Raw genomic sequence first — 23,746 nt, 5'->3', positions numbered from 1 at the left:
CAACAATTCATTCAGCAGCATACTGTACGCCCCTGTCAGCGTGGGAGCGTGTTTCACTGTCACACACTATAAATAATGGTGTCTCGTCTCGTGTCTCATATCTCTAAATATTGGTTCTTACTGTATGCTCATTCTCAATGTTATGCTCTCTATGTTAGATTGTAGCACAATTTGACCCAAACATTTCCTTCAAATGGAGAGAAGTTTCCAACCCTAACCCTAGGTCCTAACCAAGGGCTTAGGGGTCTTCAACAGGGGGTCCGGGACGGTCCTCAGAGTTACTACAGGGGGTCCTCCAAAATCGAGTGATGGAACCTTTTTTCCCCTTTTTTATATTAACCACTTGAACTCTAGTGTCCATATTCTGAGAACTTTGGCCAAAAATAGCAGATCTACAAGCTCTCAACGCCTCGCGCTGTGAGGTGTTGTGAGCTTGTAGATCAGCTATTTTCAGCAAAGAGGTTTGGTGTAGAGCGTAAAAAGAGGAGCATTCTGCACTAAGTACAGAATGAAAGGTCAAGACTGTTCAAGTGGTTAAATATCTGAAAACACAAATTGACATGAATCCAAAATACACTGATGACTGTGCTGTCAAACGATGAAACTATATGGAATCTATGATAAGGTTGTGTATGACTAAAGGCCCTCTTACATCTAACAACTTTGAAAAGATTTTGTGAAGATTTGGAAAGATTTCTAAAAGACTACCCTCTCACTATAAGATTTGAAAAAGACTCCCCAAAGACTTAATGAGGATTTTTAAAAGATTTCAGTTGTTAAATGTTAGATGCCTCTAAAGATTTTGTAAAGACTGGTTCAAGATTCCCTTTTATTTACTGAATTATGCCTATTAAGGCCCTCTTACATCTAACGACTTGGTAAAGATTTCTCAGTTGTAATAAAATCGGGGCTATTTGCGGCGCGCTCCCGTGACTCAGTCGTCACTCAATCGTTAAATGTGAGGTAGTGGTCCGACTCGATTTTTACCCCAACTTGAGAGCCAGATTCTGTTACGAGAATATCAAACTGGTTTAATATTTTCACAAATCGGGGCTGAGTCTGAATGAATACAATGACGTAGCCTAGCCTAAAACCAAAACAGAACAAGCCAAAAGCCAAGCCATTCATTCCCCAAAAGACGCTGCCTGAGCTGCCAGCCTGGTCGTTGTTGGTGCGGCTACTAGGCTACGACAGCCCTTTATTAGTTATTTCTCCGCGTTTCCATTATTCCAAACATTCAACGTTGATAATAGTTGATAGGATCGATCTGTGCCGGCTGAGAGGTGAAAACTAGAGAGGAGAGGCACAGAGGGGCAGGGCTGAGGGAGGAAGGCGGAGCTCGGTGTGTGTGTGCAGACTGTGCACGGCATGTGCAGTGAAAAAGTAATCAAGTAAAAGTATCAATGCTGCAATACTCTGATGCGACACGCTGTGACTGAGCTTGTAGATCGGCTATTTTCATTTATGGTATCCTAATGCTTTATAATAATATTATAAATTATTTAGGAACACAAGGCTATATAATAGGCATATATCAGCAAATAAAAGGGAATCTTGAACCAGTCTTTACAAAATCTTTAGAGGCATACACATCTAACAACTGAAATCTTTGAAAAATCATCCTACAGTATTTGGGGAGTCTTTTTCAAATCTTATAGTGTGAGGGTTAGTCTTTAAGAAATCTTTCCCAAATCTGTCCACAATCTTACCAAAGTTGTTAGATGTAAGGCTAGCTTTATAGCCATGCCCATGTGTTCATATTCCTCTGACTAGCGCTCTCTCCCCCCCCCCCCCACCCCAACACACACACACACACACACACACACACACACACACACACACACACACACACACACACACACACACACACACACACACACACACACACACACACAGAGAGAGTGGCATAAAGTAGCTAAGTAGTAAGTACATTTACTTAAGTACAATTGAGGTAATTGTACTTTACTTGAGTATTTCCCGTTTGCAGTACTTTTACTTCTACTCCACCACTACATCAGAGGAAAATATTGTACTTTCACTACACTACTTTGAAAACTTTTGTTACTAGTTTCTTTCTATCAATCTACAAGCTCACAACGCGTCGCATCGCAGTATTGCAGTATTGATACATTTACTTAAAGTAACATGTGAGTACTTTTTCCATCACTGCGTCTGACTGCATGCACACACACTGAGCTCCGCCCTCCTCCCTCAGCCCTATCTGTCTCCTCTCCTCTCCATAGCCTGCGCAGATCGATCCTATCAACTTATTGTCAACTTCTTATGTTTGGAATAATGAACTATTATTTATGATACACGGACAACGCGGTGAAATAAAGGGCTGCCGTAGCCGCACCAACAGCCACTAGTGGCGAGTCGACCAGGCTGGCAGCTCAGTGTCTTGGAGAATGAATGGCTTTTGTTTTGGCTCAAAGCGTTCTGTTTTGGTTGTTACGTCATTGTACTCGACATTCAGTCAGACTCAGCCCCGATTTGTGAAAATATCAAACCAGTTTGATTTTCTCGTAACAGAATCTGGGTCTCAAGTCGGGGTAAAAATCGAGTCGGACCACTACCTCACACTTAGCGATTGAGTAACGGGAATCACGGGAGCGCGCCGCGACTCGTCTCGATTTTATTACGACTGAGAAATCTTTTCAGAGTTGTTAGGTGTAAGGCTAGCTTGGGTCCTTGGCCTGAAAACGTTGAAGAGCCCTATCCTAACCCCAATACTAATCCTAAACTGAGGGAATTTAGGACTGAGGGAACATATAAATGGTAAATGGGCATTTATATAGCGCTTTTATCCAAGGCGCTTTACAGAGATTGTGCATTACATTCACCCATTCACGCACACATTCATACACCGGTGGCGGAGGAAACCATGCAAGGCACCAACCTGCACACTGGGAGCAACTAGGGGTTCAGCGTCTTGCTCAAGGACTCTTCGACATTAACTCAGGGGGAGCCCGGATTCGAACTGGGAACCCTTCGGGAACCCTTCGTGCTCTAATAACGTTTTTTCTACCCCTGAGCTATGCTTGCAGCAAGCAACCCTTCCTCCTCCCCCACGGCACATCGGAAGCTTGAAAACCACGCAACTCCCATTGGAAATTAAATGAAATGGCAGCGTCCCTCCACCTCCCGTCACGTTTTCGAGACCTTGCCGCATACAAAAGTGTGAGCAGCCCCCAGGTCATCCACAGTGTTTTAACACACTTATCCTCTGCTGTTAATCAGTCCTACTCATCACACTGCCCTCAGCCAATGAGAGCCGGCCACTCAACATTCCTCTCACTTGTCGCTCATTACAGTACACGCAGCTCTCCTGGTAATCGGCCAATCGTTCTGTCTTAACTTGCTTCAAGCTTCTAGCCTGCGTCTGAAAATAACAATTTACTCTGACTTTTGTTGCCATACTCCATTTTTGGAGCTTGGACTTACACAAACGTTTGCCTGCACTTGTATCCTACCCACTGAGTTATGGTATGTCATTAAACACTGTCATGCCAGTCAATGATGCTCTTGTCAGGGGGACAAGCAAGCTAAAATTAACACTTAACGTGTACAACAAATTACACAATTCTGCTGCACAGATATAGTATCACATATCGGACTTGGAAAAGTACATCTTCATTATAAAGTTTGACTTCTCATCCAGAAACTGAGTGATGGTGGCATATGTGCAACAGCAAAATAAATCATGAAGTCCCAAGAAGGAGTGATAGGACTTTACTGTAAATGGGCTTTGGTTTGTCTCCACATCATTGCCTCCCAGAGTGCGGCGTTAAACGTGCAGATGATCTTCTTGGACTCTTCTTGATTGTGAGCCACTTTGTTCAGAAACATGCATCTGGATCTGATACCGAAGGTTGCTTACACAACAACGACATCGGGAGCTGTGTCTAGATATACTGTCCCCAAGAGGGATTGTGGAAACTGTGAGATCCCTTATCCAAAGGCTATTTTGGGTAAGGCATTTATGTCATTTATGAAGTGTAAAGTGGACAAATACAATACATGAAAAAGAATGTGACACAGTGACAGTGGTGAGGCACGCAACAAGAACATACTGTAACAGCACAAGACATTATAAGACAGAACAAGATGTTTCAGTAGAGAAGGGGGTAGACAAACTATGCCAAAGAGGGGAACGAGATAACATACAGAACTGGACTATGGGACGGATTTGAATGAAAACAACAACACAAGATTAAATAAAGCTGTAATATTAGAAATGCATCCAGTGATGTCCAAAGCCCATGGTATCATGGCTCATCTGATAGCATGGTGCCAGGAAAAGCTCCCCTTAACATCCATCCAGGTCCCTTTGGCCCATTTACTCTAAACACAGATGGTCTTATCTGCTCTTGTGAGCTGGTTATGCTGCTATCCCAACACTCAGTGTTGCTAGTCAGTTGGTATCAGTTTACTCCAGGCCTTGGCACACTCCCTCCAGCCATTGACGTCAAGTAGGAAACAATACGTCACGCATTTAAACCAAAAATATATACAACAAGGTTTCAAATGCCTTTGTCTCAAGAGTCTAGAATGGGCTGTGCTCGGACTGGAATGCTCATGGCGATGGAAGAGTTTCTCTCCTGTCAAAGTTGGGCTGTTTGTTTTATTTTAATCTCTTCAGTACAGCACAAACCTGACCCCCTTTCATTTGACTGAGAGGCATGTTAGGCAGCCTAAGGAAAATAGGGGGGTTGCCCTGATGAAAAGTATTCCTTCTTCGTCATTAAAGTAATTCCTTCAATAAATGTGTTAAATTGTGTGTGAGATTGAAGTGCAAGCGATGCAATCTTCTTAGCCCATATGTAAATAGAACTGTTTGTGTTTAATGAAGGTCATTCATCAACTTCAGCTATTCCCGACATTAAGGAAAATGCTGCTGCTTCAGGATACAGCATCTATGGAAACCATGTGTTCTCATTAAAGTGTTTGGTAATGCTTACATTAAATGCACAGGATGTATATCGTATGTAACTCAAACTGAACACCACTAACTGTTAATTAAGCAAATTGGGCACTTGTTTCATTACTGTATAAGACATAGCTCTTTGGTTTAAGGATTCCAGTGTTTAAATTATAGTCATGCAGTTTCCTTGTACTTGTACTTGATTTATAACCCTTGTCTAGTGAGTGTCGAGTGATTGACACAAAAAATGGCTTGGGAGTTAAAGCAGGGTCCTCAGTTTGCTCCAATCCCAACCAAACTTGGCACAAACACTGTTCAGGGGTTTGGCATGAGAATAGTCACAACAGGGGCCATGATGTGTGGCCCCCAGGGGCCAAGTCAGGGGTTACTGGCGGCCACAGGCACACTATTGCTCCAATCCTCACCAAACTAGGCACAAATGCTGTTCAAGGGTCTGCCATGAAACAACTAAATTGCGCACACATGGGTACTGCTACAGCAGTGTTTAACAGTTCAAACGGCCATAACTCGTGACCATTTCTCTGATCAGCACAATATAGGACTGGACTGCATAGTGGCCATAACATCTAGTATGTGTAAAATAGCTACCAAGCTCACAATGTTTATTTTTTTCTTTATGGTATAGATTTTGCCTCTGTATTGGAAGACGAGTGCCCACAAAGTACTGATAAAGTACATTTAAAAATAGTTAATATTATTTTTTATAGTTATTTATTATACGGCTTGGTTGAATGCTTGATTCTGATTGGTAAATCGCAGAATTCAGCTGAGTGTTATTTCTTGATAATGACAGCTCCACTCTATAACAGTATAATCAAAGACTCAGAGCACCTGCTGCACTGCATGAGTTTTATGCCGTATCCAACATGTAAACAAACACACAGTGTCAATGCAATTTACAACTAAACGTTGCTCTCAAGAATGTTTTTTGAAAACATTTGAAGCAAGAAATAGATGATACCGTAACCAAATATGGATTCTATTTGATCAACACTTCCTTGTTTTGTAAGCTAGGAAATATTTCTTTCTGTTTTTACTTTTGGGTCAATTTATAAATGTATTTATTATGTAGCCGCGTTATAAGCGGGTTAACGTCTGGGTCAGAGTTCATTTTGGAGAAATAAAATCCCTTCAGGATGATAATCCTATCGGGATTTTATTTCTCGATAATGACCGCTGACCCAGACGTTATCCCTTATATATACAGCATTTCAATGTTAGGTTGTCACAAAGTCCCAAGACACACCTCGACTTACCCCCTGGCTCCACCGGGCGCGTCGAGCGTCGCGTCAACGTCAACGCTGGGAACGCTGGGAACGCTCTCGTTTTAATCAATGACGGGTGCTCCACTACCGACGGTAACGTCAACGTCGGACGCTCCGGTGACGGCGTCCAAAGTCGAAAATCGCCCCGGTTCAATTTTTTGACAGCGTCCACAACGTCCAGTCATGTATAAAATATGAATAAATGCATTGTAGGCTATATTTAAATGTAGGCTATATACTGTACGTGCGTTTCTGCTGTTGGCTATCCATTCACATGGGTGACTAGATGTCCCAAAAATCATAGCATATTTTTTTATGTAATACAGCGGTCTACTTTGATAACATTATGTAGGTCTACAACAGGCTATAATCATGACAAAACAAAGTGGTCAGTGGTGCATTGCTGCTCTCTGCTGAACATAGTGTGCTCTATACGTTCATATTCAGGTCACAAATAGTTTTATTCCTGTTTGAAAGTGATTTTCATGTTGTTTTGGAAATGGGCTATATTGATATAGAATGAATACCTCACAGTCACAGCCGCTGCGCTGCGGTGGAGCCGGTCGGACGTCAATGTGACGCCGTCAATGACGCCGTCAAGACGCAGAGCAACGCGACGCCGCCATGGAGCCCTGGAGTTACGGCACACCCGTGTGAACGTGATGTACAGAGTGACTGCAACCTGCTAGTAGAAACAGGCAGATAGATAGTGCCTGCCCAGTGCCCACCACTGCGGAATCTGGGGGTTCGAATCCACCGCGGTGCATCCGGCTTTGTCGAGTTCGGGAGTGGGAAGCCAGGTGTGGAAGGTGATACTTGTCACTGCACATGCTTCTATGGGCTGTGGCGACCCCTGTCAGCGACGAGTGTTAGGCAGGAGGAGTAGGACGAATGCTCTAAGTCCTCCTTTTGGGGGCTCAGTTGAGCCAGTATGACACAACAGCAGTGACAACACCCAGAATGGGGAGGAATTCATTAGCATAATAATTAATTTGGGGAGGGGAAAAAGCGGTTGAAAAAAGTAAAAGTAAGTAAAATCTGCTTATCCAAGGGGAGGTGAAGACAGAGCTGCACTTCCTGTTGCACTGTGACAAATATTAAGCAATCAGATCATCATACTGTTCCTAAAAGAAAGAAGTACATAATTTGAATTCATCGTCACCTCAGTATAATAAACAAAATAAACAACCTTTTTTGGCTGCACAAATTAGGTTTGGAGCTGTCATCCACTGAGGCTACAGCCAGGGCACATCTGGAACAAGTTCACTGAGTATCTGCTCCATATTCAGCATTATCATTGCTTCATTGTTTGTTATTCATGTGGTTTTCATTGTTGTTGGGTTGTTTGATTGTTTTTGTTATCATTAGGTTGTTTGTCATTCACTTGTTTCCATTATTGTTAGGTTGTTATGCTGCTGTTATTCCTATGCTGCACACAATTTACAATGTAGGCATTTAGCAGACGCTACTTCAGTAGGTAAACACTAGAAATAGTAATATAGGATATATCATCAGTCTAAACAATACGATATCCAGAAATGAATAATCTGTCCATTGAAACTGAATATGACATCTGTCTACATAACATGCTATCTAATTATGTTAGCCTTTTTGCATAATTCTGCAAGGTCGTCAATGCAAGGGCAAGTGCTATGGCAAGTGCTCAGGTGAGACACAAGCCGGATCTAAGACTGATTGTATAATATGGAAGGCTAGAGCAGAGATCGAGATACATTTAGAAAGTACAAGTTGAGAGCAAAAGAAAATACTCAGAAAAAGAAGAGAAATGCCAGTCTGTGGACGCCCATTCTCTCTATTGAGAATAAAGTTGCTTCAATACTTGATTATGTATTTTAGTCAGGAACACAATTCAGGGAACGAGATGTTCCCTGAATTTTGTACATGCATGCCTGCTATGCAAAATCAGGGAGATTTTAGCAAACCCCCCCTAGGGATACAATAGTAGCACAATAGCACTACATTGACATATTAGCTTGAAATAGCAGACATGAAATCACAAGTATTAGAGCCTATGCCAGACTCATCAAAAGGTGGAGGCTGGGGTGGAGGAGGGAACTAAGCAGCAGTGGATCTGAGGCTTCAGATCCAAGATGAGCAGGGCCATAGTGAATGCAAGCTGTATTTAAAGGAACCTCGTTTACTGAGTGTGAGCTCTGATTGGATTATGACAGTGTGATGTATTGATCAGCAGATCTGTGAATGAGGAAAGGATCTGACTGACAGCTGAGGCGGTGAGACTTGCGTGTCCTGTATAAACTAACGCTAGGCTTCATTTAATTGCTGTGTTTGCTGCAATGAAGCCCAGAAAGATTACACTGTAGAGGCTCAGTTGATGTGAGTTAATGATTGTTATAATATTTCAAATCAATTAGCGTCATGGCATATATTCATCATTCATTTGGTTGTCTATCTATCTGGATGACCTACAAAAGACATGACGGGCGTCGAACCTCTACCCAAAACTAAACTAAAATAATTCCTGTCCTCAAAACTCTTTTGAACATCTTGATTGTAGAATCCTCCGGACCCCACCCTGACCCCTCCTTTCTCTGTAAATATACCTGTATGTTATATGTATTAGACTACTGATGAATTGAGTACAGTGGATCACAATGGAAACAAGCCCCTGTGGCTTTCTTGGTTCTCCTTCTAAACTTTACCTTTGACTGCACTTCCTGTACTACTAATTAATAATTAATGTACTGTTGCTTTGCTCGCACAAAGTGTTTTGTTTACACGCGCATCTTTCCAACCTATCAACCGTTGCTGTGCTAGAATGTCCTGTCATCTGTGTTATAAGCAGAAATAGCTCAGGTGAAACAATGGTAAACATGGACTTCTCATGGTTGTGATAACAATTCAACATCAGGTCATAAATTATTGAGCTCATCTCCCAAAGTTGAACGCGTCGCCAAAAAACAGCAGGCGCCAGGATAGCTGAAAGTGCTTGAGCTGGGCGCTGGGAAGAGGAGTGCACTAACTACTAACTAAGTAGACTTTTTATGCGAATCATGAGGCAATTTATTGTCTTGTTTCTGTATGCCTGGAGGCCTTGGGTCATGATGAGTGAATGTGTTCAATGAAAGAAATTTATTTTGTAAGAAACTAGTTTACTTTTGTGGTCAAATATTTAATGAGACAATTCAGTTCTGTAGTAGCGTAAGTACGTCCAACAAAATAACAAAACATTGCGGTTGGCTATGATAGTCAACGGCTGGCCCCTACATGGGTTTACAAAGCCCACCCCAGATGCATGCCACTGCAATCTATCATGATGTTTTGCATCATATGAAATAGTCACATCATTGAGTTTAGTTAGTTAGTTAGTTAGTTAGTTAGTTAGTTAGTTAGGTAGGTAGGTAGGTAGGTAGGTAGGTAGGTAGGTAGGTAGGTAGGTAGGTAGGTAGGTAGTTATAGGTTGTTAAGTAGTTAGGTAGTTAGTGAGGGTGCAATGGTTTACAAAATTCACGGTACAGTTCGGTTCGATATTTTTTCGATACAAAAAATAAACAGAAATGTCCTTGATTTATAAATGTATTTTTATTACTACGTATTTTTTGGTTTTAGCTTTGAACAATACAGTACCCAACCTCTAGGGTAGTGGTTCTCTAAGTGGGCTCTGCGGACCCCTAAGGGTCCTTGAGGGGGTTCCAGGGGAATGTGGATGTGGAGGGTTATTGTATTGTATTGTTCGGTACAGGGTCTTTAGGTTCGGTATTCGATATTCGGTTCGATATGTTGCATCCCTAGTAGTTAGTTTGTTTTTCACAAAAACAGGCTGCAGATCTTTAGTTTAGATGATTCACACTGCAGATCTATCCAGGAAACCAAGGGCTTGCTGGCAAGGAGATCAAACTCACACCAGAGAGAAATACCGAAAACGTTGGTTCCAGGTCTAGATTTTGACAGGGTGCTGGATTGAGTTTTTTTGGCTATCCTCAAATAGCCTCCTTGACTCTGCATGATTCCGAAAACAAAGGTCCAGCCACATCCTTGAGCACAACTTTCACTCTCAGCCTGATTCCCGTATGATCTGCATCGAGCCAGTCAGTGACACTATTCACTGGATCGAATTCAAGGTTTAAACAACAATGATTATAACAAGTTAACATGAATTATAGCATGACAGCAGGAAACATGCATCAGTGCCCATCTTGTTTCAAACTGCTGGATTCAATTTGTATTTTTTGTCCTTTTAAATGGAAGTCAACGTGTTCTCACAGAGCAGAGGGACCTTGGGACTTCACTGAGTCAACAGCCTAATAGCTATTTTAAGGCCAACAGCTTAGTGCAAATCATTCATTTTCATTTGTCATTGGAGGCAAAACACTTTGATTTTTAATGGATGAATTAAAACATAGGAGTTTGCTGAAAACAGCAGCAATTTGATTGAGGTCAGATAATTCATAGATATCATTAGCAATAACGAGGAGATAACTCTAACTGTAGAGATTAAATGAAACAAGGTTAAGACTTAAATGGGGTCAGATGTGCATTAGTTCTGAATTATGGGGTCAAAGTGGATGTCGCTGTATACGTACTGGGACACATCAAAACAAGCACAGGATTTTTAAATACCATCCAAAGCGGCTGTGGCTGCTTATCATTTGATAGGAAATAAGTGAATAACTGTCAAAAATCGATCACTCTGTAAGCTGCCCGGAAGGCACGGTTAACCACTTAAACCCCAGCATCCAACATTCTGGGGGAAAACCTTTGTTATAAATGGCAGCTCTACATGCTCACAACACAAAATGGATGGACATTTGGCAAGCATTCAGCTAAAGCCCATATCAGCTCACAACGCGTTGCATTGCAACATGTTGTGAGCTATTGATTACATTATTTAGGCTTTAATTGGTTAACGGTTTTCTCTTGCCAAGTTACCTAAAGGGACCAGGCCTAGAGGGACCACATCCATTTACTGGGTCTCTCCTGAGGGGCCCACTTATGACAGAGGATGAAAGAAGGTGAACGGACGTGTTATGACCTCTGACAGGCCGGGACAAGGGCACAGCTACTCTTTTAGCCGTTGAATGAGAATGTATGTAGAGTACTTTGACTGGATAGCATTATCTGTTGATCACGTTTCTTTTTAAGTGCAGTGCAGTAAAAGACCGGGTCCCTGTTTCAGGCAACCATGGTTCATCCAGATCGGGGGCCACTTAACACTTAAATGGTCATTAACATTTACATAATTAACTACATATGCATTTACTGGCAGTGCACTATAAATACTTTGCAAGTACACTAGTAAGACACCCTAAGGGCGAGAAGCGCATATGGGCACGTAAACATGGGCACGTGCACGCATTCCACCTGGGTGACAGAGAGAGAGAGAGAGAGAGAGAGAGAGAGAGAGAGAGAGAGAGAGAGAGAGAGAGAGAGAGAGAGAGAGAGAGAGCGAGGAAGTTGCTTGTTGACTCAAGTTGTCTTTGTTCCTGTACTGGAAGTGAAGGATTTATGGACCCCAGCAGAGCCCCTGTCGCCGGACAGGGCCCGTCTCAAAATGTACAGTACACGCAGTGGGGGTCCATATATGTCAATGGTCCCCAGATGACAACGAGGTGACAATTTAAGGACTCTAAACGGCTCTGAAACGTTGGTACTGCATACATAATATAGGGACAAATACACAGGGACATCTCCATACATGGCGTTCTGGGCATTATGCTCTGAAACGTTAATAAAGAGATAAACATTGTGAGAATAGCCGAGGGGTTGTGAGCTTATAGATCTGCTATTTTCACAATATTTATCTGTGGAACCGAGTCAAACTAAACTGGACACACAAGTATTAATTACCAGTAAGACGCCTAAGGGTGAAAAGCAACCTCGCACTAAAGGGCAAGGTCGTGCCATCTGTCTTGGCCATGTATGGATTATGTTAGTTGGTTCTCCTAACAGGGCATTATCTAGGATACAATCCCTTGTATGCCTATATATGGAGATCCCTAACAGAATCCCTTTTATGCCCATATATGGAGATCCCTGCTCTGAGTATCAGACATCACTATGATGTCACCTGTTTAAGCCCATATATGGAGATCCCTGCTCTGAGTATCTGACATCACTGTGATGTCACCTGTGATGTGTCAGGGGAACCACAGTGTTATAAGCTGTGACGGTTCTGATAGTAAACTGCGACCTACGGTTGCAATTAACCAGTTAAGCCTGACACACAGTCATATGACAAAAACAGCCAATCCACAAGCTTTATTTGTGGGGTACAATATGTATAAATTGAGCTACGTTTGAGAAATGTCTCCCCTAAACAACATGCCCAAAATAAGGACACCAGGGTTTATGTGGTTAAAACCTCTAGACTGGACTAACCAAGCGACTGCCGGTATGTCAAATTGAGAGCGGTCAGCAAATCCTGCCTCACTTCCCTCTCTCTCGTGCGACCGCAGTTTTCCCGGTGAACCTTTGCGCAACGGTGGGAGCCGATGGGCAAGGAGGGTTGCGAGCTTATGAGAAACAACTAAAATAAGACCTTAAAAGTTAAAACCTGGCGAAAACAGTTGCGTGCATTAGCGCAAGATGACGATAAAGGAAATCATTAAATGAACTTCTGAAAAGCCTACTAGACTTGATGGCGAAAACAGTTGCGTGCATTAACGCAAGATTAGATGAGGATAAAGGAAATCATTAAATGGAAAACATTAAATTAACTTCTGAAAAGGCTTCTAAGCCTACACTAGCCTACAAGTAAAACTAGTGGAACCGTGATCTTGACACACGTGAATAATTGTGGTTGTAAACAATAACACAGACAATATGCATTTCTAGTAGTGGCAAGTGGCGACGAGTCTCTTCCGAAATCGGCAAGAGTGCCTCTCAATACATAAAGCTAGTATAGGCCTATACCCTCTCCATCATCGGCAATAGTCAGTGGTGTGTGTTCCCCACACTCCCGCGCCCCCACCGTTGCGCTCAGGTTCACCGGGAAAACTGCAGTCGCCTCTCTCGTACGAATCATTGGCAGGGGTGGGGGTTGTGTGTGTGTGTGTGTGTGGGGGGGGGGTCTCAAGGAAAGTCTGCGATAACAAGGAGGGACATCTACTGAATCACAGCAGGCATCGGGTTTAATCTGCATGGTTACCCGCATGTGACGCAATGGCCAGCACACTTTGTTTGTGCAGGTGAGCCAAGGATGAGACAATTACATTTTACACTTTATGCATTTAGGAGACGCTCTTTTCCAGTGCGACGTACGAATGCAAGATCAGAAACATTCTGTGCAAGTAAAGGTCCTGTAATCAAAGATTACTTGAGTAAAAGCACAAAAGTAAAAGTAGTCATTATGCAGAATGTCTAATTTCTCATGTTTTTTTTTTAAATAGCACAGTAGATCTACAAGCTCACAATGCATCGCAATGCGACGCAATATGAGCTTGTAGATCGTCTATTTTCAATGGCCGAAATGTATCCACCTGTTTCCGCGGGAGTTTACTGGAGATTATTTGGACCACACTTCCGGTTTAACAGCAGACATACGGTACAAGCTCACGTCGCGTCGCAGATGCAACCCGTTGTGAGCTTGTAAATCACACTCGGCTGCGGCGCCGGAAGCTCGGTACAACGTCTGCGCAATGCACTATGAGGCGTTGGAAACCCGTGGATATAGGGCTGAAGTGGGTAATGTATGCTTTGTATTGTTTGTAATAATAATCAAACTCAACAAAGTAACTAAAGTTATTAAATAAGTGTATGGAGTAAAAAGTACAATATTTGCCTCTGAGATGTAGTGGAGTAGAAGTAATAAGTAAAGAGTAATTTAAAAATACCTCAAAATTGTGCTTTAGTAAAGTACTTGAGTAAATGTACTTAGTTACTTTACACCACTGGACTAGGGCGGAAAAGACCATCACATTGGCTGCGTCCAAAATCCACCCTATTCTCTAATGTAGTGTACTAAAAGGGGGGCTCCGCCATTTTGAACTAGTGTCCGAATGTATAGTGAGCATTTTTGTACCCTAATATAGTGTACTGAAGTATCCCACAATGCATTTGGATTTGTAGGGTGCATTCGATGGTCAATATTCAAGCCCTACCACCCCACAATGCACAGCACTGTGGCCGCTGTCTCGCGCTTTCAGCACGCACATGCGGTGTGCACGCACACACGCACACTGCAGGCTCGTCTCTGCGTCTCTGGGCAGGAGGCGTAGCCACCTGTTGCAGAGCAAATGCAACAGAGCCGTCCGTAGCAGAACCACCGGCTAAAGAAAACAACTCGTACAAATGTCCACAGCCTTGTCACCAGAGAACAAATGATAAAAAAAGCTCTAAAGTTGTTTATGAAGAGAATATACAAGAATAGACGATGGAGGCTTTTGTTTTTCGATCTTTTCTTCCCAACCTTCCACAGCTGATAATAATAATCATGATAAATAATGTTATTTAAATTAGCAAGAATAACCTATTTTATCACAAACATATATTTTTTTTAACATTATTTTATTGAATTGTGATAAATAAAAAGTAAAACATAATTATATTTGGCCTATTTCTCATAATAACACCGCAACATGTTGGTATGTTATTTACAATCCACAAGCATTGGGGAGTTGATGTACAAGCTCACAACGCGTCGCTTCGCCCCCTGTTGAGAGCTTGTAGATCGGCTATTATTTATTGCTCCAAAAGCCAGTGCTCTGAGCGTTTTAACTGTGCGACAGCGATGACACAACCAGATGGCGACGGAGTAGTGTCCGAAATGCGCTGATTTGTTCACTACTGTAGTACACTACATCTGGATCCCTCATTTAGGGAACGTGTTCCGCATTTCGGACACAGCCATTGTCCTCCTAGTCACCTCAGACTACTTCCTGTGTGTGCTGCAGAGTCAGTCTGAACATGAGCTGGAGGTCGGTCGGTCGGTCGGTCGGGGGGGCGACTTTGAAGTGCAAACGGATGCTGGGCTTTTCCCCCCCCGGTGTGCTTCAAACACTGTATCTGTCTGTGACGTACATATGCCTTTTTATAGAGCAAATGTTCATGAATGGATTTTGAAGAATTTGTGAAGAAGCACAGATGTTTCTAGTGAAAAGGTCACCATCGTTATGATGCGTGTGCCATGTGAATAGTTGCATGCTACTACAAGAAATCAATGTGCAAGACATGGTTGATGCAGTGCAGAGCCCAATGACTTATGATTGAAACCTGTGACAGTAATCAAAAGAACGTCAACAAATGGAATGGAAAAAGAAAGAGAATAGAGAATAGAGAGAAACTGCTAAACTCTTTGGAGCCAGGCCTGTGGAATTCCCACCATGTCCACTTCCGAACGCCCCTGGCTTCCAGTGGTGCTTTTAAAATCCAACCTTAAAACCTGTCTTTAGCCTCTTTCACATGTCACATTAATGCTATTATGGGAATGCTGCTTAGTGCTTATAAAGGCATAGACATATCACTAATCAGCATCTAATTATGTTAGATTTCCATTATAGTCTTGCAGTAGCCAGCCCATTAGATTGATATCTAATGAAAAGTGGTTAAGAACCGCCCCAAGACAAAAACAAAATGTGTGTGACAGACATATGAACTGACCAACCACAAAGCTCCTTAGACAAATCACAAACCTCTGTTTACAAACCCAACCAATGCAGATTACCTGACAACACAGATATTGTCTCTGTCGCATGGAAATGTGCATGTCCAAACTGTTACTTTTCAGGATTCTAATTCAAAAATAGCAAAAGTAGGAGAACTACAAGCTCAAAAGAGCTTGTAGATCTGTTACTTTAGAATGCTGTGGTGTGATGTTGTAGAGTGATCAAGTAGGGCATTAATTCATGAAAAAATACAAAATGTTAAAATATGGAGATTTTGCCCGACATCTATATATACTGTACACTTGTGATTCAGATCCTTGTCTTGTAAAACAGTGTGTCTGATCAACGTTTAGAGCTAGTAGATTCGCTATGTTTGCTACTTTTCAGTGACACTTTTCAGCCTCCTGATCTACTGCCACCCTTTGTCGTACGATGGAGTAGATTGGCTATTGTTTGCCATGCGACTACGTCATACAACAGAGGCATACCCAGACATCATGAACTTGAGCCTCCTCTGCAATCAGATTAAAATAGCCCAAAATAGCGGGGGGGGGGGGGGGGGGGGGTCTACTCACTCGTAGTACTCGGCCGCCGGTGTGATCTTGTACTTGGAGTAGGACTCGTTGCCCAGGAAGGAGCTGTTGATGAGCTTGGGGTCGGTGCAGTTGACGCTGTTCCAGGGGTTGCCACAGTGGAGCCAGGGCAGGTCCCTGGTCATGGAGGAGAACAGGTAGTGGAGGGACCAGGCGATGATCACGTTGTAGTAGAAGCCCACGTACAGAGCGATGATGATCACCGTGTAGCCCACGCCTGAGGACCACGCCGTAGTTTAGATCAGGGGTTTTTTTCCAAGTCAAATTGACACATATTAGCCGGCGGACCCGCATTTCATTGTTGTCGGGTGCCGCCCGGTGGAAACCGTGTATCACCAAAACCTTTCATTTTGTTTTTATCATTTAAAAAACAATTGAAAATAGTGAAAATAGCAGAACTACAAGCTCATAGCGCCTCGCGGTGCAAGGCGTTGTGTGCTTGTAGTTCTGCTATTTATAGTTTTGTGCAACAGTCTTGTATGATGAAGCAGGGCTTTACTTTACGAAAAAACATACACATTTTAAACGACAGTGACGATTTGAAAAGATATGCCATTTCCAGGACACAGACCCGAATTAGATACATGTTGATCTCTGGGACCCCCAATCTACACTGTAGTACTGAGAGCACACAAATGTGCTTCCATTTGTACGTTCTCGGAGTTGCATACTCATGAGGGTCCATTTTGTTCTTAACTATTTTGGCTGCATGGGGACTCCATGGAACTGCCGCAAGGACCCCTGGGGGTCCCCAGGCCCCACTTTGAGAACCACTAGTTTAGATCAGTGGTCCTCACCTTTTCTGGATGAAGGCCCACTTAAGAATCTCGAAAGCGTTCGCGGCCCACCCATCTGACCACTTAATACGTGATGAGATGGGTGCAGGTGGCGTCACAAGGAGGGGGGTGGGGGGTGGGGGGGGGGGGGGGGGAGTGGGACTGAGTTACTAGGGCCCAAGGTGGAGGGGCCTTAATTATTTGATACTTTAGCTATTGAAAAATAGCAGATCTACAAGCTCACAGCGTGGCACCGAGTGCTGCGCTGCTAGCTTGTAGATCTGCTATTTTTTAAGTTAGAGCTAAGTTTTGCTTCTGGGGGGTCCCTGGAACTAAATATTTTGAGATGGGGGTCCGTGGCCAAATACATATGATTTTGGGGGTCCTTCACATGAAAAGGTTTTAGCACCACTGACATAGAAACATAGGTTTTTCAAAAAGGAGAAGGAGTTGAAATATTCAAAGACTTGCACAAATGTTCATGATAAAAAAAAATAGCAGATCTACAAGCTTGCAGCTTGTGAGCTTGTATATCTGCTGTCATAGTACCCAGGGCCCAGAATTTGATGCGACACCCCTGGCCGCGAGCAGAGTAACAAACATATGACTCAAGATTCATATTCAATTCAGCTCAAGCGACACACCCTCTCTTCCATAAACACTCTCAGAGTAAATTTAACAGAGACGGTTCACTATGCATAGTAACAAAACATATGACTCAGATTCATAAGTAGTCCAATCCCGAGAACGAGAAAAAGTAAACATTCCGTTTTACAACATAATTATTTGATGACAGGTCTCCTTCGAGTGCCATCCAGCAGTACAACATAGACAACAGAATGGCTGCGTGCGTGCGTGCCTGTGTGCGTGCGTGCATGCGCCGTGCGTGCCTGCATGCATGCATGCTAGTGTGCTGTTAGTGCGAGCGTGTGGCCTGTCACTCATGTCTGTGTGGCATTTGGGGAAGCAGAGGAAGGGTAAAGGTTTCAGGAACAGGTAGAAATAAAGATCATCACCTGACACAGAGACTGGTCGCTACCAGCGCAGGGGAAAGGTCAACAGGGTTGGAGCAAAACATAAAGTCAAGACCCTCAAAGAAAGTTCAGATGAGTGAGTGGTGAGTGGCATAGGTTGAGAAAGCCAGATGTGTGTGACGTGTGTGTGTGCGCGTGTGCGCATGTGCGTGTGTGTGCGCGCGCGCGCGCGTGTGTGTGTGTGTGTGTGTGTGTGTGTGTGTGTGTGTGTGTGTGTGTGTGTGTGTGTGTGTGTGTGTGTGTGTGTGTGTGTGTGTGTGCGTGCGTGCTTGTGTGCATTCGCTCGTGCATGTGTGTGTGTGTGACCTGCCTTTAAACATGGGGCATATCTTCCAGACGGTAGCCGCCCCCTCCCTGTTGTACTGCCCCAGGGCCAGCTCCATGTAGAACAGTGGCATCCCCGCGATGAACAGGAAGAGGAGGTAGGGGATCAGAAAGGCACCTGAAAGAACACACACAGTCTGAACACCAACCTGGCAACATTGTCATCGGACTCGAGTTACAACTGTAACATTTTCAAATCTCTTCACCAAAAATATCTACAAGCTCAAAACGGATTGCGTCGCCACGAGCTTTGTAGCTTGTAAGATCGGTTTTGGATGATAGAGAAGGGAGTTGGTTGTTTTTTTTGTTTTTTTACAAAAATAGAAAGCACACAACACTCTTTTTTTAAAGGACCATTTGCCCGTCCTCAACAAGGTTGTGTACATGTATGCAGTGTATACAGATGCAGATCTCAGCCTACATTTTTAAACATCATTCACTGCCATGCACGCCGAGACGTTGTGGGAAAGCACTCTATGACCATTTCTACATAGGTAGCCTTCAACCTTTTTAAAATTCACTACGCTGTACATTTTATATACAATTTGAGGTTCCTTGACATGGAAACGTCACTATTACTTTGCCCTGTATTTATGTGACAAAACAATAAATATCCTTATTTATTTATTTTATTTATAACAAACAGTGAAAACACCAAAATACAGCGAGAGGACAGTGTGTTTCTGCAGGTAAAGACCACCACACTACTCCAGGGGCTGATGAGGGAAATGATGTGTAAAACAATGTATATATTGTTTTGTTATGTAAACAGTAACACAGGGCAAAGCTACGTATCCCTTTAATGCCACAGTTAACAATGAAACAATGCCACAGTATGAGCTGTATAGGCCCTACAATTGGTTCTCAATCTTTTCAGGCTGCGACCCCACAAAATGGTCATATTTGAACTAGGGACCCCCCACCCTGACACGCACTTGGAATCGTAGTAGCAGAGGCATTGTGAGCTTGTAGGTTAGCTTGCCTATTTTCACAATTTATGCCTCTTTCTTATATTATTTGACAATTTGGCCAATGTTTGACCTCTTTTATACTAGTTTGTTGATTACTTTTGATGCAGTAATGGTCTTTTTTCGTGTTTATTAAAAAAAAGGTCTTAAAGGTGATTTTACTGTCATCTGGGGACCCCCCAAATACAGAAATAAAATAAAATAAAATAAAAAATAAAATGTGGGTCAAGTTGAGAACCACTGGCCAAGACTATATGACTGTATGAATACATGTATTTATGTGAAGGTCAAACGGATCACACATCAGTTGTACCATTGACCCCGCGGAGCAGACCTTTCACAATGTTTATTTTCACCACATGAAGTGACGTGCACACAGCACAGCACAGCAGGTACCAGCCACAGCCAGGGCACACATTCACACTTGTCACGACTACAGCATGCCTGAGGCAACAGAAGTCTCATTAAAACGGCACATTTTCCTTGTTGAACTGTCATACTGCAGATGCAGAGATTTAGAAAATGTCTCTTTCTTCAATTTGTCTTAATTCTTTTTTTTTTTTTTTTTTTTGCAATCAATAAACTGGTAAGTAAATTAAACTTTGATTAGCCTAACACAGTGCCACCCTTGTAACTACCAATCTCATGCGAGATGAGAATTCTGAGACTTTTAGCCTAAATTGTTGCCATCAAGAAAGTGCAATTTGTAGATGTAGGATGACACAGATGCAGGTTGACACTTTATACATATAAATAATTTACACTCTTATCCAGAGCCACTTACAAAGTGCAAGATCAGAGTTTGACCCTATTGAACAACGGGATGGGTAAATGGTCACGTATTAAAGAATTTAGAGTGCTACAAAGTAACTAGGAAACGATGGATATCAGGTTAACATCAAACCTGTCTAGACAACATTTTCCCCCTCCATAGCCTACTTTTAATGCAATGACATTACACATCTATCATGAAATGAAGTGGTTCCTTCTTAAAACCAAAATGCACTGACACTGTTAATATACAACTAAAGCTATTATGTGATTAAAACAACTGAGACTGTGCAGTGATAAGAGAAAATGTAAAATAGCTGTGTTGTTATTAGGACGATATGGATGTTTTGCCCCATAAGGGAACATTTTAACCTAAAAGTAGAAAATTGCTGATACTTTGAGGGGAACCTCCAGATAACAGGTTGGACTATTGTGATGTGTACCCTGCTGCACATAGAGCTACAGCAGTGGTCCTACAAGTGGATTCCAGGGACTCTGTGGGTTCCTTTATGGGGGTCTAAATTGACTCTTACAAGTCTAACTCTGACAGTGTACAAATGGAACCAAATGGACCCTAACGAGTAACGACCCTAAATGGACCCATTTCGTTCCATTTGTATACTGTCAGAGTTAAGGGGAGACCTTGAAACGTAAAAGTTTGAGAAACACTGAACTCCAGCTACAAATGTACTCACCTCCACCGTTTTTGTAGCACAGGTAAGGGAATCTCCACACATTGGCCAAGTCCACCGCGAAGCCAATGACCGACAGCAGAAAGTCGATCTTTTTGCCCCAAGTCTCCCGGTCCTCCCCGTCGGGGTAGCAGGCGGGGGGACCAGAAGACAGAGGGGTCGGGATGATGCTGGAGCTGGTGAATTGGACTCCATTCTGGTCCTTGACCAGTATCAGTTCCACGTCTTTTTTCTCCACATTGCACTGCTTAAGCGGGGCCACCGACGACAGTTTGTGTTCTGGCATCACCTGGATGTTCATGTTTTTGTGCAGCCGGTGTGGCCCCGTGCTCTCACGGCCACGGGGAACTGGCGATCACGTTGGTGTCGGTGCTGCTGCTGCTGCGGTTCACGACGGGACTCCTGCCGGCAAACTCCCCGCATGAGCGACACTTCTCCCCGGGAACTGCAGTCAACACCCTCCGCATACATGAGCTGAAGTGGGATAGAGACACACGGAAAGTTTGTACAGACTGGGACAGCCTACGTGGTTGCAGCGAAATGTGTTGATTTCCCCCTTAGCTATACGCTCAGCGCGAATTACGCACAGGATCGGTATGGATTTAATGGGGAGATTTGGGTTATTATTCCTCCCTAAAGGACAGAGATTGTATTTTTTTTTTTACCAAAAAAAATGAATAAAAGTATGACATCTAGGCTACATGGAAGGATCGCCTATATATAAGTAGTAATTCACTCCAACAGCAGGTGTCGAGGATTAGAGCGGACTCCTCACCGCGTCGGAGCGCGCACTGTGCGCTGCTCGCTCCAAACTGACCCGATCACCAAAAAAACATTATTTCTAATTCTACAGGCATTATTACAAGGACAATAGATGAAAAAGTTAAAAGGTTAGCGTCATGTCATCGTGAGTAAAGGTGATTAAAGATCCCCGCCGCCGACAGGGATCAGGTCCATACTTGTGAAGCTAGGGACACAGTCTCTCCATGGTGACCCGTCGCTGTTGTCGTCCAGATGAGTCTGAGGGGAGACTGCCCATCCTGAAGGAACTTTTAAGACTCGCCTTCTTCTCCGGCGATCAGACGAGATCAAATGTGAGCTTTTAGATCCGTTTCCTCTCCCGTCTCTTCCACGTGATGTTGTATAATTCATTGGCAGGCAGTGCAGTGGTTCCCAAACGTTTTAAGATAGAGACCCAAAAGAGAGATCAGACGTTTGGCCGGGATCCAAGCAAGTGAAAACAGCTGATCTACAAGCTCACAGCAGGCTATCGAAGCTTGTAGATCTGCTGTTTTCACTACTTCTTAGACATTTTGTTTTCTAATTTATGGAATTTCTTGGATTTTATTTTATTTATCAATGAAATTACTTCGAAAAACATTTTAATTTTATTCATGGAAATCTTATCTTTTTGGGGGACGTTTTTTTGAAAATGTTTTAAAATAATAATAATTAAAAAAATAATGAACAAATTAAAGGACTCGTAAAGATGTGTCCGCGACCGCGACCCACAAATGGGTCCCGACCCAGTGTTTGGGAACCAGAATTGAACACTGCTGCAGTCTGAGTCCGGTTGGCCGGGCCGTCCGGGCAGCTATTAGGCTATATAGCCTAGAAGGCTATTATAGCCTAATAGCTGCACGGACGGCCCGGCCAACGGCCTCTCAGTGCGCCTTTTACAGCTTTTTACACCACCGCTGCGGGACAACGCACATTAGTTAGTTTGTAGGTCCTGCACACAGTGGCGTCAGTTCAGAAAAAGCTAAGGTATGGCAACATGACTAGTGTCTTGCCATACCTGTCATATACCTTAGCAACAGTTACAGGCACAATTAATTTATTTCAAGAAGTAGACTACATTTTATTTGTTTTCCCCTGTAGCCAAGGTATGGCAGCTGCCATAGCTTGCCACACCCAATTGACGCCTCTGCCTGCACATAAAACAGCACAGGTTGACGTTAAAGTTGAACTAAACTAAAGTTGAAGTGAACTACACCCCCAAAATCCAAAATAAATTGTTTTCTATTGATTAGTCACGCTATGGGGACTTGAGTTCAATAACATTTTTTTGTATTTGTCGCATTTCTAAGACAAAAAAAAAAAAGATTTATAGTAAATTTACCAAATGCTTGGCCCATTGGCCCTGGATGGGGACCCAAATGCAAGGCCCTGGATGGGGACACAAGCTCAGAATCAGAATCAATGGGGGTAAAATTAGCTTGACACCTACATTTACCCCCATTTATTCTGACCCGAATTACGCAAGACACAGCAGATGGTCTGTGGGAATCAAGGACCATGGTGGAAACATGGCAAGGCAGAAGACTATGGGTGCGTTCGGAAATGCGCACCCGGTGTGTGCTCAGTGTAGTGAGTGCAGTGGGCGGTGACGTTATAGAGTGCATTCAGTGTGGCTTATTTACGAACAACCAGTTAAAGGACAACTCCGCCCTAAATCACTTCTAGGCTCACTTTCCTACTTATATTGATCCCAAAAGACTGTCCATGGGGTCTATTAGGCAGAAATGCCCCTGTTGTCCAGTTTGGCATTTGGGCATTTGGGTCCCCATCCAGGGCCTTGTATTTGGGTCCCTATCCAGAATCAATGGGGGTAAATTTACTATATATTTTTTTTGCAATCAATAAACTGGTAAGTAAATTAAACTTTGATTAGCCTAACACAGTGCCACCCTTGTAACTACCAATCTCATGCGAGATGAGAATTCTGAGACTTTTAGCCTAAATTGTTGCCATCAAGAAAGTGCAATTTGTAGATGTAGGATGACACAGATGCAGG

General features: G+C 43.1%; 1 protein-coding gene across 1 annotated transcript in view; it reads right to left on the bottom strand.

Annotated features, from left to right (window-relative positions):
• Window positions 1-21,952, bottom strand: part of slc6a2 (solute carrier family 6 member 2) — a 51,670-nt gene extending 29,718 nt beyond the window's left edge. Inside the window, exons 1-4 of the mRNA XM_080729230.1 lie at window positions 21,909-21,952; window positions 20,953-21,423; window positions 18,505-18,636; window positions 16,367-16,601 (exon numbers count right to left, since the gene is read on the bottom strand). Of these exons, the coding sequence (XP_080585356.1) occupies window positions 16,367-16,601; window positions 18,505-18,636; window positions 20,953-21,250 (665 nt within the window). The 5' untranslated portion in view covers window positions 21,251-21,423; window positions 21,909-21,952. The remainder of the gene's footprint in view (window positions 1-16,366; window positions 16,602-18,504; window positions 18,637-20,952; window positions 21,424-21,908) is intronic.
• Between the last annotated feature and the right edge of the window lie 1,794 nt (window positions 21,953-23,746).

Source organism: Nannobrachium achirus (assembly GCF_963921795.1).
Source record: "Nannobrachium achirus genome assembly, chromosome: 7".
NCBI classification, from domain to species: domain Eukaryota; kingdom Metazoa; phylum Chordata; class Actinopteri; order Myctophiformes; family Myctophidae; genus Nannobrachium; species Nannobrachium achirus.
The sequence above is the reverse complement of the archived record's forward strand: the minus strand, read 5'-3'. Positions and strand labels throughout refer to the sequence as shown.